Source organism: Labrus bergylta, chromosome 9, assembly GCF_963930695.1.
Source record: "Labrus bergylta chromosome 9, fLabBer1.1, whole genome shotgun sequence".
NCBI classification, from domain to species: Eukaryota; Metazoa; Chordata; class Actinopteri; order Labriformes; family Labridae; genus Labrus; species Labrus bergylta.
In genome coordinates, this window is record NC_089203.1 from 6392147 (window position 1) to 6407613 (window position 15467).

Consider the following 15467-nt stretch of genomic DNA (forward strand, 5'->3'; position numbering starts at 1 on the left):
GACATACACTTCTTAACCAAAACAACTTGAATGCAAACAAAAACAGGCTAAAAGTTAAGTCCAAGCTACACTCAACAAACTGCTGCTGCTCACCTGCCATTGATTTACCTTCACGATACACCATCGTGAATATGCCACCTGCTGTGACAACAAGGAATTACAACAGAGAATACACATATTGAACACACACAAAGGTAGGGGCGATGAGTTCTTGAGGCCAAAATTTAAGGACAAACACAAAACTGAGTGTTTATTTACCCCAAAATCTCCGACACATTACATGTAGACTACTTTCTGGTTATTTCTTGTTTGGAGTCTCTGTACATTTTTCCACAAACAAATGAAATAGAAATTTGAAATTAAACTATTACTACTAATACACATAATAATATATCAAAACCTTACAGTTGAATTAAAAAAATGAAATAGAAGATGAATATAGGTATGTCTATTTTGTTTTTATGTTTACATATCTGTAGTGACATTAATACAAAAAACAGTTTTTTAATCCCAGAATTTGTTTGTTTTTTTTAATTATTGTTCTGAATTATATTTTTATTCATTAGTTAACTTAATTTTTGTGCAACAGAAACCTGACTGCGTCAGTATTCTGCGTCAAAGCTGGTATGTCAATGGTGTCAGGAGGGCTCTTTTGTCATTCTTAGATTACACAAGGTTGGCAGGCGGGTAAATGACATGATGCTACAGTCTATGGATGCTACACACTCTTGTACAGTAGGTGGCGGTAGGCACCTTTGAGCTGTTTGCGATCCATCAAAAAAAATGGAGGAAGAAGAAGAAGCTGGTATGCAATTGGCTGAACTTTTCCCCCGCCTGTCCAATCAGAACCAATTCTCGTTTGTGCAATCTCGCGGGACTTTGTGAGAACTGGATTCAAACAGCGGCGGTTTGACAAACAACTGATCAGTGAAAAGGTAAATTAAAATGTTTATTTGTTTTTATTTTATAGGCTGCTGTTCATTTTGTATCCCATAAGGTTTGAATTAAAGAGATAAAAATGTAGAGTTGCTTAGTTTTCTCACATGACGTTAAAGGATTTAACAGCGTTTCGTCTGATTTAAACAGTTGTGAAGGAAACAAAGCTCCATTTTGGGGCAAATAAAAGTTACCTATTTACCTGGTTACCTGGTTACCTGGTTACCTATGTGTCAAAAGATGTCAAAGTTATCTGAAGATAGCTCGCTACAGAGTACCTGTTCACCAAACTAATAATAAATCACTCTTTTGTATTCTGCTGTCGTGTTTTCTGCACACTTTGAGTCTTTACTCTCTTGAGGACTCATCTGTGTTGACACAGATCAAAACAAGCTCTTTTCATGCTGTCACTAAACTAAACATATCAAAGTCAATTAAACACCAGCACTCACGCTGTCAGTAAACATCAATAAGAGAGAATAAACAAGACATTTTAAAGTCTGTATGTAATGTATGAAATGTGTTTATAAAGAACATTTACACACAGCAACAGCTGACTAAAGTGTTTTACATGGAGCAACAGAGCAGCACAGTATAGTTATAAAAAAACTCACACATTAAAGTTAATGGTAAATGTAGAGTTTATTTAGTCCTCTGACTAATCAAAGTGCTTTTACACCGCAGGTCACACCGACACATTCACAGGCTGCTATCGAAAGCGTCCATCAGAAGTAACTAATCCAATACACACTCACACACCGACCAAGCAGCGGAAGCAACTTGGGGTTAAGTGTCCTGCTCAAGGACACATCGCGGCCCTGACACAACTGTTACTAATTTCTTGGCAACATTTCAGTATTAAAACATCATTTGTGTCATGTGGACAGTATGCTAGATTGTTGCTGTGGTATTGAAACGGGTATCAGCTTTGTTTGATTTTCAGAGAGAATCATATCAAATTTAAAAATCTTGAGTTGTGACAATCCTGACTCAGTATTCTCCACCCTTCAACCTATTGTTACCCCACCTGCACCATTAATCCATCTTTTGTGTGGTATTTTCGTTATTGTGTCTAATCTTAAATTAGACAGGTCATCTCAATGAGAGGATGGGTCGTTCTTAAGAGACGACATTAATTGCCGTCAAGCTTAAATAAAACATCCCCCTTTGTTTTCCTTTTTCTTCCCAGATGGGAGCCGAAGAAGAGATCGAGCGGCTGAGGAGCCGGCTGAGGGAGAAAGAGGAGCAGCTCCATCAGGCTGCTCAGGCTGGCCTGACTCTCCTCAACCAGCAGATAGAACTGCAGAGCAGACTGGACGAACAGAGAGTGGAGATGACCAACGAGCGTGAGGTACAACACACCGTCTACGCCTGGAAATCTGTTAACCAATGGCTCTCTCTGGATTATTCTACGGTATTTTTTTTTTACTTCTTCACCTGGCTTCTTGTGATTTGTGTGTCAAAGGCCCTCGAGCAGAACAAGTACTCCCTGCAGAAGGAAGTGGAGCTGAAGAGTCGGATGCTGGAGTCTCTGCAGTCAGATTACGACTGTGTGAGGAACCAGCAGAGACAGCAGCTGGAGGAGCGGCAGGAACAGCTGGAGAGGAGCCACAGCGCAGCTCTGAATGAGCTCAACAACAAGGTGAAAAATCGATGTTCTCCTCTTTTCTTGTCTGCTTCAAATGTCTGTTCACTGCAGATATTTAATACTATGAAACAAAGACATGCGAGACAACTGGAACCATCACTCCTCCAGTCTGCTCTTAAGTAAAGAATATTAACAGTGAGACATGACATTTATTTTAAAAGCTTTAGTTACTCCTGTTAGTTATTGTATAGCATTGGTCAGACATTCTTCTTATTAAAGCTTGTTGTTTGTAAGATGATTTTAAAAACGTGATTTTCACTGAATGATCTCTGATGTCACCTTTCTCATCCTGGAAAATAGATCTCTCTCTAAAACAAATATTGTGCTATAAACCATTATAATTAAGAGTCTAATAAAGTGTCATGAGTGGCCAGGACCTCATGGAGACATGTTATGTATTACTCACAGTACCAGCTGATGTGTGTTCGTGTTTGTCTCTCAGATGCTGAGGCTGCAGTCGGCTCTGGAGGAATCACAGCTGAGTGAGAAACAGCTGAAACACAAACTGGAGGTTCAGACCGAGACTCTAAATAACAAGATGGAGGAGCTGCGAGCTCTGAACGAGCACACGCAGAGCTCCATGACGTCTGAGATGATGGAGGTGCAGATGAAGATCATGGATCTGGAGACCGTTAAGGTGAGGGGGAGCAGACGTACCCAGCGGCAGGCTGACACTCTAAACGTTCTGTAACAAGCTGCTTCTTTTCCTGATCCCAGTATCTTCCAGACATCTATCAGGTGGAGTTGTCTTGAACAGTAAGTCAAATGTTGTTGTTTGAAATCTCCCAGGTGGAGTTGGAGCAGACGCTGCAGGAGTGTCAGTACAGGGAGCAGCAGCTGGAGCTGACCAACAGCAGCCTGCAGAGACACCTGGAGCGCATCACGGAGGAGAAAGAGGAGAGAGAGAAAGAGGCTGTTTCCTGCTTTAATTCTTTAGAGGTAACCATAACAACACAATGCACTACACTTGTACACAGAATAACTGAAATAAGTAGAGTTAACTGAGATTGCTGTGAGACATTAACCTGCTGTTTTTATGTGCACGTCACCATTAAAAAACATATTTTCATACTGATTTGAGCAGGAATGTTAACGTTCAATACTCAAGGTAGCCAAAGTCTATATGCTCGGGCCTTTTATCATTTTAATATTATTTGTCCTCCTGAGATTAACCAACCATCTGATGTAATGCAAATATTCTCATTATAGCAACTTATAGTGGATTCTGTTGCTTCGTCTTTTTCGTCACATTTTACCTCAGGTGACCCCCGTCCTGTCTGACCGCTCTGAGGAGCACATGTGAACAACCAGGTCAGGAGGACTTTAGGGTTGTTCACATGTGAAAACTACTATGCTGCTTTAAAGTGAAATCCTGTCTGCTGTGCTCCTCAGTATTCCATGTGTTCAGTCTTTGTAAAACACATTAGTCACTGTGATCTTCAGGAGAAACATTAGGTCTCCTTAATTCTGCAAATACATATTCAGAAACAGGAGCGTTTGGTTTCAGACGGCCGTGATATTAGCTGAATGAAAAAGTCTATCAGGCAGTGACTAACTTCTAGTGGATACGATCACACTATCATCGAGACTGTGTGTATCTCTGCGACTGTTTGCTCATGTTGAATGTCTGTGCCTCTGTCAGAAATCTCGTGAGACCAACAGGGACCTCCAGATCCAGTTGGACCAGCTTCTACAGCAGGCGCAGGATCCCAACAGCAAAGGAAACTCCCTGTTTGCTGAGGTAGGCACGAAATGCAGCTGCAAACGTTCAGAAAACCAACACCAAGGAATACACTGGATTAAACTTTTGTTAAATTATTCCAAGCACGCTCAAAATTTCCACATTAACAGCAAATATCTGTTATTTCAACGTTACACGGATTGGAACGTCATCACGCATGAAGTCTTACTCTGTGAAGTTAAAAATCACTAAGCAGACGTTTAATGTCTGTGTTTCAGTTGGAGGATAAGCGAGCCGACATGGAGAGACATCTGATCAGTATGAAGGTCCAGTATCAGTCTCTGCAGAAACAATACGCCTTCAGCAAGCAGCAGCTGCAGCGCATGAAGGTAAAGACTGTTAAAGAGGCTCAACCTTGAGCTCTATATACATTCTTTGTTGTTTGTAACTTGAATGTTGTTGAATGGATGTGCGTTTGTCTGTCAGGTCCAGATCGCCACTCTGATGCAGCTGCAGGGCTCCCGAGCCGACCCGGCTCAGCTGGAGAGACTCCAGTCAATGCTGTCGGAGAAAAACGGAGAGATCCAAAATATGATGACTAAACTGCAGAGACTGGAGAAGGTGGAGGTAAGCCAATCACATTTACATGTCTTTTATAACATCAGTAAACGTAACGGGAGTGTTATAAAGCAGTGTCTGTTTGATTCAGTTCCCACAGCTGTATATTTGACTGATAACAAAAAAACCTTTAAGATTGATTCAGACCGGGTGGTTTCACTGTCAGGGCTGACCTTTAAGCCTTTCAGGATCATTTTCAGGCTCTCTCCCTGTCTGTAGGGATCGTTGCTGTAAAATTGTCAGACACTTAGAAATAGGGTTGGACAGTCCAAGCAAAAATACAATTTGATAATGACTGTGAACTATTTCCTCATTATCTAAAGACACCTCCTGCCCCATGTGTAAGGGGAGAGACCATGTCTTATTCACAGCTCTAGTCAGTCTTAATTCATGTCAGTCGCTGTGTTTACATGAGCAACGTTTCTTTAATCCAGCATAAAACACCTCTCTGGATCAGAATGAAAAGTCTTTGTGAATGAGCTGGATCTGATCATTCTCTTCTAACTGACGTGTTTATATGTTTACACTTTTATTCTGATCAGGTTTTTATTCCAACTATTAGTGTGATGTAAACATAGCTACTGTGTGTAGAGACTTCTGATGTGCTAGTTTTTACCTGGAAAAAGTTTAACCTCATTTTTTTTGAAGGAGCTCCACAAAAAAACTCTCTGACTCTCTTCGCTTTTTGTCCAGTTCCAGATTTCACAGCACCACAGACGTTTTAGCGGCACCTGACTCTAATGCTTTCTTCTTCTTTTGTGATTTAAACTGTGTTAGCAAACAGATTTCAGAATCTTAGCCTTTAAAAAATATTTATTTTTAAGATTAGATAAAAGTCATTATAGATAAATGAATAATAGAATATTATGATCCATCCCTATTCAGACAAATACCCAACAAGAACTTTCAGTGGACCTGGTTTGGTTTAAGTCTTCAAGGGGTTTGCCCTTAAAGATAACAATACAAACAGGTCTCAGGTTTAAAATAGGAACATTCCCGTAAACTTAATCTGATGTTTCAGCCTCAACATGACTCTGATATCAAAAGAGAGGAGATTCATTCTGTTGTATCTTCTGTTCAAAACCTGAAAAGGGTAGGATATTATCATCGCAGTGATGTGTACTTGTTAAACAATATGTTCTAAGATCATATAAACTTTGTGTGTGTGTGTGTGTGTGTGTGTGTGTGTGTGTGTGTGTGTGTGTGTGTGTGTGTGTGTGTGTGTAGATGAATTTGAAGTCTCAGCCAGCTAATCCAACTCCAGCAGAAAGCGCTGACGGCCAAGATGAAACGTACTACACCGACCTGCTCAAAATGAAGCTCAACAACACAGTGTGAGTTTAATCTGTTTGTTCTGTTTCTCTCTTAATCAATAACATCAATAAACATCATTTCATAAATACATATTCTGTGACAGTTACACTTGAATCTCTGGTGAGAAATTCAGTCCTGTAACTCTGCAGAGAACCGCAATTATAAAACCTTTCTTTTCCTTTACCTTATATCCTTTTTATTTATTTTATCTCCACTCATGCCTTTGACTGAATCTCTGTCGCTGTGTGTGTTCAGGAAGGATGCAGAGCGTCTTGGGGATGAACTCTCCCTGCAGAGGATGAAATCTTTGTCAGAGAGTCAGAGAGCTTTGGAGCTGGAGAGGAAACTTTATTCATCTGAGCGTCTGCTCAAACAGGTAACAGGAAGCTCTTTCTCCATGAATGCTGTGGATACACAGCTGGAAGATGCACTTACACATCTGTGTCTCAAAATAGGATCCTGAAGGTTCATGTTTTGATACATACGCTAGTGAAGTGACCATGTTGACTTGACCTGTCTGTCCTGTTAAGAAAAGCTACAGAGATCAGGTGTTTCAGTCTGTCAGACAGTAACTTGATAATAGCAGAGGCCTTTAAAAAAGGCGATTATAATCTTTTATTCTTCTTATTCACATGAGCTAAAGTTTTCTGTCACACATTTTTACTTCTGTCTTCTTCATATTTTAACAAAAGAGAAATACATAGTTAAAGTGCCACTGAATAGAGCAGCTTATGTAGAAACTGATCTGTTCCTCGGAGGCTCCTCAGCAGGCCGAGACGCTCAGGAGGGGCTGATGGGCTGAGCTGCTGCTAACGTTAGCTTAGCTCATATCATCATATCATATTGTTCACTTAAACCAAGACGTGGAATGTTTAAAATCCTTCACGTTTAGATAAAATTGAGATCCAAGATCTTCTGATGACGGGACTTTAAATGTCCAACCACCCGTCTGACAGTGGTTGTTTTTGTGGTCAAGGCAAGGCATTTACTACTTAAATCTTTGTTTCAGTACAAAAAAGTTGCAAGCAAACTCCTTCACACTCAACTTGTTTCTGTTCCTCCTGCTGCAGACTCAGAGCGACAAGATCAAACTGCAGCTGCGAGTAGAGGAGCTGCAACACAAATATGAACCTAAAGGTGAAAACAGTGATACCAAACTCATGTTCACACAATGCTTCATGAGTCTCCGGTGATGTGAATGGAAACCAGAGGACTTGTTGCTTGTTTTAATGTTTCCATGTGACTGCAACATGTTCCCTCAGACTCAAAGAAGAACCTGATCCAAAAGAGAAAGAAAGAGAAGCTTCCTGTTGATGTGACTTTGTGCTCTGAGGAAACAACGCTTGATAAAGTCGAGCAGATTGTTGCTGCAGAGGTGGAGGTCACAAACACAAAGACTGCAGATTCTGAAGTGGACTCTTCTTCTACAGCTGAGGCTCTGAGCTCCAAACAAGATGTGAACACCGGAGGTCAGTCACTTACTTTGCAGCTTGATACAGAGTCGAATGTTGCACCATAATTTTAAACTTAAATATGTTTCTAGTGAAAATCAAATGATATGGATATCTGTTTCAGTACAACAGCAACAAAGAGTGAAGCCCTGACACCCGATGTTGCATCATTTCTTGTTTTAAATAACCGTAAAATGCGGGGAATATTAGACTCACTTTTAATACCTTTTTTTTGTCCATCTAACAAATCAGCTGCTTCCTTTATACAGTGCAACCAATAAATCGGTATAAAACACTAACCCATGAACACAAGTTCAGCCGCTGCCACCACCACGCTGCACACAACCCGACACGATTGAAAGTTCCCCCCATTCATCGTGTATTGCAAGCTGTGCTGGATAACAACGCAGACCAGGCTGGCTGCGTGCATCTTAACATCTTTTCTCCCTCATTAGTTCATAATCATACATCTAAAGAAAATGTTGGTGCACTGTTCAGTAAATAAAGCTTGTGGAGCGCTGACTTGATTGAAAGACTCCTATATTAAAGTTAAGGAGTGACCAGCTGACGTGGGCAAGGCGACTTGGTCCGGACTAAACAACTTTCACTATGGGCAGAGAGCTCAACGACCGTACTGTAGCTAATAGGAGAGCAAGCTTCACAAAGTGAAAACAGATGGAACTAAAAGAGCAACACAGCTGCACAACTTCAAGTGTTGGACTTTACTGAACACAATGGATATCATCAGACAGGAAGACGGTTTGAACCCCCCCATTTATGGTACCATGAATGTCAGGGTAAACTCTGACAGTATTTGGTGCATTTCTTGTGGTAGAGCTGACCTGTTGATACCCCCCTCTTTGTGCTGCAGTTTCCCACGATGAGCCGCGGCCTGCAAAGTGTGTGAAGATCAGCGGAGATGAGCCTGTTGTGATCCCCAACCCAAGGTGTGTGTGTGTGTGTGTGTGTGTGTGTGTGTGTGTGTGTGTGTGTGTGTGTGTGTGTGTGTGTGTGTGTGTGTGTGTGTGTGTGTGTGTGTGTGTGTGTGTGTGTGTGTGTGTGTGTGTGTGTGTGTGTGTGTGTGTGTGTGTGTGTGTGTGTGTGTGTGTGTGTGTGTGTGTGTGTGTGTGTGTGTGTGTGTGTGTGTGTGTGTGTGTAGGTCAAAATATGAATATGTTTTTTTTGCATCAGGTTCAATGTTGAGCTGCACATTCTGAGTGTGTTTATTTATAAAGCCTTATGAGGGGTTTTAGCATTGTTTCTTTTCAGCAGTTGGGACCTCCTCACTTTTCATTTCACTGAACATAATTCTCACTCTGCTGTCTGAAAAAATGTGACGCTGTGTTGTAGTGTGTTTCTGTTCTACTCAGTCTGTGCTGTGACCAGCAGAGCTTTCATAGATATCAGTTTTTCTTACGTAAAACATAGCAAGAGCTCAGTTAAATAAACATGAACGTAATATAATCTCATTTGAAGTGGATTGCAAGTTGCAGAGGTAAGCAGTAGCTTTATTTTTTTTTAAGCTGTCATATAGGTCAGGTCCCAAACTTTTCAGAGACCGGGCACCCCACTTGTCCCTGGAGTTTGGTTTATTTTTATACACAGTATATATATATTTTTATTATTGTTATTATACGACTCTATTATTGAGAGATATGCTTCTCATACACATAGGCCTGAATTACACACATGCACAAACAGGAGAATGAGAAGCCAAAATCAGATAGCGCCCTCTGCTGGTTTAAAACGAGTTTTGCAATTTATTTTGTTTCCAAAAATATGTAAATTGTCCATATTTGTATTCATTTTTTATTTGCCTACTACATATTATTACGATTAAGATTTACTTTTACTGATCCCCGCAAGGGGAAATTTCAGTTTTTACACTCTAAGTCATGCAACACACACATTCACAAACAGGATCCTATGGACATGCACTAATGGAGACATGTCAGAGTGACGGAGCAGCCCACAGTGGGCTCTCCTGAGCTGATGGTGGGGAGGGGGTTTGGTGCCTTGCTCAAGGGCACCTCGGCAATGCTCAGGAGGTGATCTGGCACCTCTCCAGCTACCAGACCAACTTCCATACTTGGTCCGCACCGGGACTTAAACCGGCGACCCTCCGGTTCCCAACCCAGTCAACTTGTACATTGATTGATTTTATGACTTGGATCTTGCTCGAGTGAGGGTCAGTGGAATATTTGAGTGATCACCGTGTGTATTTGTGATCCCGCCCTCAGCTCTCCTGTGACTGAGGAGAACCAGCAGCAGAACAAGAGAGAGGAGAGAAGAAAGAAACCGAGAACAGTGGAGATGATCCATGTGGGCTCAAACAGCACCATGGAGAACCAGTGTGCCCAGCAGTAAGAACACAGACTGTATCAGGAGACTTTGATTTACAGTCTATGAGAAGGCCTGGGACTCATCTCAACATTGAGCTGTCACACATGTGGATGTACAATATATATATATATATATATATATATATATATATATATATATATATAATTGTATATTTGTGTTTGCATGCTGCTAAAATATCTGAAGTGTTTTGAAAATAGTTTGTATCTTTATCATTAAAATATATCAATTTTTACCATGTAACTGTTGTTTTGATCCGCTGTTTAATCCACATTATTATCCCTTAAATATGCAGACATGAAGCCTATAAATCTTTGAACATGAATGAATTTCCATTAAAAAAAAAATCTAAAAATGAAGTTTCATGATATGTTTGAATATATGCAGTGCACACTCAAAGGCCTATCCAAACACTGTTCACACAAAAGAATACAGCATCCTAGAAAACATAAAAGGATTTATTTTAGAGTATTTTATCGCAACAAAGACTCGAAGCAGAATACAAGTCATTTCTATGTATAGACGTTAACAATGAGAAGGCAATAGGCTATGTAAAATATACAATTTTACATTTGTATTTGTTTTTTTAGAGGCATCTCGCAACCCCCACTTTGGGAATCCCTGGGCTATGGTATTAAGATATGCCTGACTTCAAATCTTATTTACCGTCATACAGTTAATTTCTACCAAGCCATCTTCTCCAGACTCTACTGTTCTTAAAGTGGGGATTGGGACCCCATGGGGGCTCGTGAGACACTGAGAGGGGGGTCACGAGATGCCTTCCATAACCAAATGAAAAAGTTGAGTGATCTAAAATTACTATTTTATTATTTTAACTTAAGTCCCGCTCTCTCTGATGAGGCAAATAGCCAATCAAAGATTTGGATTTTGGGGTGGCACCTGGGGGGGACAGCCAGATTTAAAGAGGGGGCTGTGCAACCCCTGGCCAAACCCTGCAGACACGCCCCTTGCTACCTGGCCACTCAGATCATCAGATGGAGGTCTTTTAGCTGTACTTCAATCAAATCCAGAGAGGAGGCCTTTAGTTACTATGGTCCCTCTCTCTGGAACAAACTTCCTGCTGACCTGAGGACCCCTACTGTCTCTACTTTTAAAGGGAAACTTGTGATTAACTATAGAAATTCAGTGATTAATCACGATTTAAAAATCACTGGTTTGACAGCCCTCATTTCAATACAAAACACTTATTCAACATCATTCAAAAAGTTGCAGAGGAGTATCCTGTTCACAACCTTGTTTTCTCTAATGACCCCGCTGCTGAAATGTGTTCTGTGTTATTCAGTCGAGATGGATGTGAAAGTATTTGTGTAATATTCCTCGCATTATTCCAAGAAAAGCCAGCAGGGACAGAGTGCCGAGGACGGCCAGGCTCAGAAAAAATCCAGGTAGCCTGCAAACCAGAAGGCACCAAGTCAACTTTATCACAGTCTTCAAATAATAATAAAAAAACATTTGATAAAACATATTAAACATTCAATCATATTGTAAGAATAATGTTTTATAATCCACCTTTTCTTGCTGGAATTGACATATCCGTTGAAATAAATCTGTCGACCGATCATGTAGACCAGACCTGCTGCAGCTGCCGTCGCCTCATTGAAGAACATGCCACAGGTCCACAGAGTGACCAAGAAGAGAGGGTAAAACTCCACACAGTTCTGACTGCAAACACACACACACAATTCCTTAATTTTCCAAAACATTTATAGAAGTCTGCACATTTTAGGGTTAACTAAACACTTCGATCAGTAGGCAACAGTATGTACATGTTAAAAAACAAATTCCCCCAAGACTACAATAAACAGTGTACCATGAACCACTGCTTGTTGTTGAGATATTTCACCGTGGACTGACAGATGCATTGCACACACTTTGTTGTGCAGATTTAAGTTTTCTTGGTTATATCACACATATTGTAGAATATAAGACATGTAGTCTGTGTTGCACAAGTTAAAGAAGAGACGTGTTAGTTCTCTCACTGTGCTCTGAAAGTCCTCTCAAACTCTGGAGGTCCAGTCACAGCAGGAGGCAGGACTTTATGGGCCATCCTGGACAAGCCAACCCGCCGGGCCAGGTAACCTGCAAGGAGACAGACTTAAGCCAGGTCCTAATTATCTCTTTCATAACATTTACATACAAATGTAGAGGACAGACAGGTTTTTCAGTCTGCTGAAAGCCTGCATGTCTACAGAGGAGAAGTTTAACTTTCAAAGCTTATCATTGTTCCACTACATCAGAGCATGAATAAAAAAGGTTTTTGTATAGTTTTCTTTTTCTCTGGTATGTCACGTACGGGTACGGCTCCTAGTTTAACATGGAAAACTCCCACATAAGTTTACGAGAATGTGAGAAAAGCACTTTGTGTGTCTCTAACTAAACAGTGAGGTTAAATAGATATTTTCAGCTCACCCATTTGCAGGGCCGACAGAAGAGTCACTTCAGCCAACAGGAAAGGGGAGTTTGATCCCATGGCTCTGCTAAAAACTAAACGCACAATGCTCAGTCTTCATGAAGTACAAAGTGAACTTTACACAACCAGCAGAACAGACATCCTGGGGGTGGGGAGCTTTTGCTTTAGGACATCCCACAACAAGTGCTGTCATGTTATCAAAGCCCTGCCCTGCTAAAGAACACACGAGAAGAGTGATATAATGAATAGAAGAAAAGAGAAAGTTTATCTATAAAGCACATTTCATTACAGCTAAGCTCATTGTGCTTTACATTTTGACATTCTTACGTTATTTCAACCATAATGAATAAGAGAGGAATATGAAATCAATAAAAACACGCACCCAATGTACATCAGACACATTAAACACCAAAAAGCATAAAATAAAAATAATAACATACTGTACATACAACCAATGAAACGTGATAACATGTACACACACACACATACACACACACACACACACACACACACACACACACACACACAGTCAATAACTTTTGCTTGGGATAAATTAGAATTGGTTTTAAGTTCAGCTTTAAAAGTAAAGATAGTTGTGATGGACAGTGGTGATTCGGGAGTCTGTTTGGGCCCCAGGCAATAAATAATTAGGGGCCCTACATTTGCATTTATCACCAACATGTCTGCCAGTGTCCCCATGTTTACTCCTCTTCCTCTTGTTTCCTGTTTCTGTTTTCTATCTATCTAGCTATCTTTTCTATAGACAGATAATTCCTCTTCAACAACCTTTGGTATTCACTGCAATAATGCTTAGCAGGGCAACGAGGGTGAGAGCTGTCAAATGGGCCCCCATTAGGGGGGTTTCTTACTGTCATTGCAAAATTTGCACATTTCGGGTCACTGCTATGGTTTAAAGTTTGTCAGACCCTACTAGCCTGGGGCCCCAAGCAGTTGCCAGCCTTGCCTGTTGACAAGGAGCACCTCTGGTGATGGACCTCAGGTCAGCAGGTAGTTTGTTCCAGAGGGAAGGACCACAGTAACTAAAGGCCTTCTTTCCGGACTTCCATCTAATTCTTGGTACGACTAACAGACCTCCAGTTTTATGACCTGAGGGTCTGGGTCAGTTTGAACTACATGTGAGCAGGTCAGAAATGTACTTAGGAGTGGAATCATTGAGAGCTTTATGGACTAATTATAGGCTATTGAAGGTGACTGTGTGTTGTACAGGGAGCAAATTGAGTATTAACATAACAGCATAACAGTCACCGTTTTAAATGGTAAATGGACTTGAGCATGTACAGCGCTTTTCTACTCTTCAGATTACGAAAAGCGCTTTTACATCGCATGTCACACCTACCCATTCACACCCATTCGCACACTGATGGTAGAGGTTTCTGTAGTGACACCATCAGAAGTATCTAATCCCATTCATACACAACTCTACACCACTGATGGAGCAGCGGGAGCAATTTGGGGTTAAGCGTCTTGCCCAAGGACACATTGGACATATTGCTGCAGGAGCTGGAGATCAAGCCCTCGATCTTCCAGTTACGAGATGACGTCTCTACCGACTGAGCCACAGTCTGTTTTGATTATGAATGATCACAGTTTTGATTTGTTCTTTAAATGATAAAATGCCGTTCTAGTAACGCTGGAGATATGATTGTCAAAGCTAAGATCTGAATCCAAAATAATGCAAAGATCTCTGAATTGCTGATTGTATTTAATGGACATAGTTTTGAGGTGTAGATGGATTTGCTGTCTCTGAGTTTGTGGACCAACAAAATGTATTTCAGTCTTGTCTGTTTTTAGTTTTACAAAGTTTCTGGACATCCAGGTGTTTATATTGTTTATACAATCTGTTCCTCTGATGAAAGTTAAATGTACAACTGTGTGTTTGAAAGGTGAAAGCAGTGTTATGTTTCTTAATTATTGTTCTCAGCAGGAGCATAAATTAAAGAGCAGGGCCCCAAGGACTGATCCTTGTGGAACTCCAGAGAGAACCTTAACTCTCTTTAGGTTTAAAACTGAAGTCCTCCGACTACAGAATCTGTATTTGCCCTGAATTTTGATTTCAAATTATGTGCTTAAGAAAGAACCTAATAAAAATATGGTTCATAATGATCAAAAATAGCTTAAAATAAGTACTTAGTTACTACTCTTGCTTCACATTGTCAGCTAGTGCTTCTGTTATAAGTCATGTTGTGTGAGGAAAAAATAACCCACTTTGTCTCAAAATAGCTTTGTGAAATTGTTTTCATCCTTTGCACAGTTACATTCTGATCTTTTAAGACACCTCCCTCATCCTGGTAGATTTGGTCATTCTGGTCAAACTGATTCATTTCCTGACCTCTCTCCTTATGTTGTAAAGACAGCAACACACTACTGCACCACACATGAAGCAGAACTTGTGTTGAGATGTAGTCTAATGAATAAAAACAGAAAACTTCACACAACTTGGGATCACAAAATTAGTCTTTTAAACTATTTTTTAAAACATGGGACATCCTTCATTTGTTATTTCCCTTTAATAATTTTTTAACATTTCTACTTTCTTTAAACAAACTGCAATCATTCAGACACCTACATTAAAATGTGGTCTGTGTTCCTGTTTAAAACAGAAAATGCAAATTTGTTCCCATATTCCACGGTAAATAGCCTTATTTCAATGACATTTTAGGACATTTCCCTTCACATGAACAATGTTTTTCTTTAATCCTTTCTTTGTTTCTGTAAAATATACTTATTTTTGGTCTGAATTTTGTAAGGTGGCCTTGAAGGTCAACTGTAAAAACATTTCACTCAAGGAAAGGTTGCTGTTTACCTTCAGGGCCACTGTAGTTTAGGCACCAGATATTTAAAGTTGTCCAGAAAACATGTTAAGAGACATTTTCTTGTTTTTGTTGGATTATTTGGGTTATTTAAGTAATATTTAGAAAAATTTGATCTTTGATTTCTTGTTTTTGTTGCTGTGTCATGATGACTGACTGACTGACTGACTGACTTATAAATAACTATACTTTATCT

General features: G+C 40.2%; 2 protein-coding genes across 2 annotated transcripts; one reads left to right on the plus strand and one right to left on the minus strand.

The window, feature by feature from the left end:
- The first annotated feature begins 805 nt into the window (after positions 1–805).
- spdl1 (spindle apparatus coiled-coil protein 1) lies at positions 806–10244 on the plus strand. The gene is made up of 14 exons (XM_020653385.3): positions 806–935; positions 2126–2287; positions 2402–2578; positions 3027–3221; positions 3374–3523; positions 4227–4325; positions 4544–4654; positions 4752–4892; positions 6111–6217; positions 6453–6573; positions 7268–7334; positions 7460–7666; positions 8520–8595; positions 9889–10244. Exons 2-14 carry the CDS (start codon positions 2126–2128, stop codon positions 10013–10015), a joined length of 1740 nt encoding a protein of 579 aa, XP_020509041.2. The 5' UTR covers positions 806–935; the 3' UTR covers positions 10016–10244.
- A 205-nt stretch (positions 10245–10449) lies between these two features.
- On the minus strand, positions 10450–12595 carry mgst2 (microsomal glutathione S-transferase 2). Its single transcript, XM_020653389.3, has 4 exons — positions 12440–12595; positions 12010–12109; positions 11540–11692; positions 10450–11420 (listed from the first exon to the last, which is right to left on the minus strand). Exons 1-4 carry the CDS (start codon positions 12498–12500, stop codon positions 11309–11311), a joined length of 426 nt encoding a protein of 141 aa, XP_020509045.1. The 5' UTR covers positions 12501–12595; the 3' UTR covers positions 10450–11308.
- Positions 12596–15467: the final 2872 nt, after the last annotated feature.

Coding starts and splice junctions, on each gene's coding strand:
- spdl1 (XM_020653385.3), top strand. CDS start 2,126: ATGGGAGCCGAAGAAGAGATCGAGCGGCTGAGGAGCCGGCTGAGGGAG. Junction 2,579..3,026: donor TGAATGAGCTCAACAACAAG/GTGAAAAATCGA, acceptor TTTGTCTCTCAG/ATGCTGAGGCTGCAGTCGGC. Junction 7,667..8,519: donor ACAAGATGTGAACACCGGAG/GTCAGTCACTTA, acceptor TTTGTGCTGCAG/TTTCCCACGATGAGCCGCGG.
- mgst2 (XM_020653389.3), bottom strand. CDS start 12,500: ATGGGATCAAACTCCCCTTTCCTGTTGGCTGAAGTGACTCTTCTGTCG. Junction 12,110..12,439: donor TCTGTCGGCCCTGCAAATGG/GTGAGCTGAAAA, acceptor GTCTCCTTGCAG/GTTACCTGGCCCGGCGGGTT. Junction 11,693..12,009: donor GAGAGGACTTTCAGAGCACA/GTGAGAGAACTA, acceptor GTGTGTTTGCAG/TCAGAACTGTGTGGAGTTTT.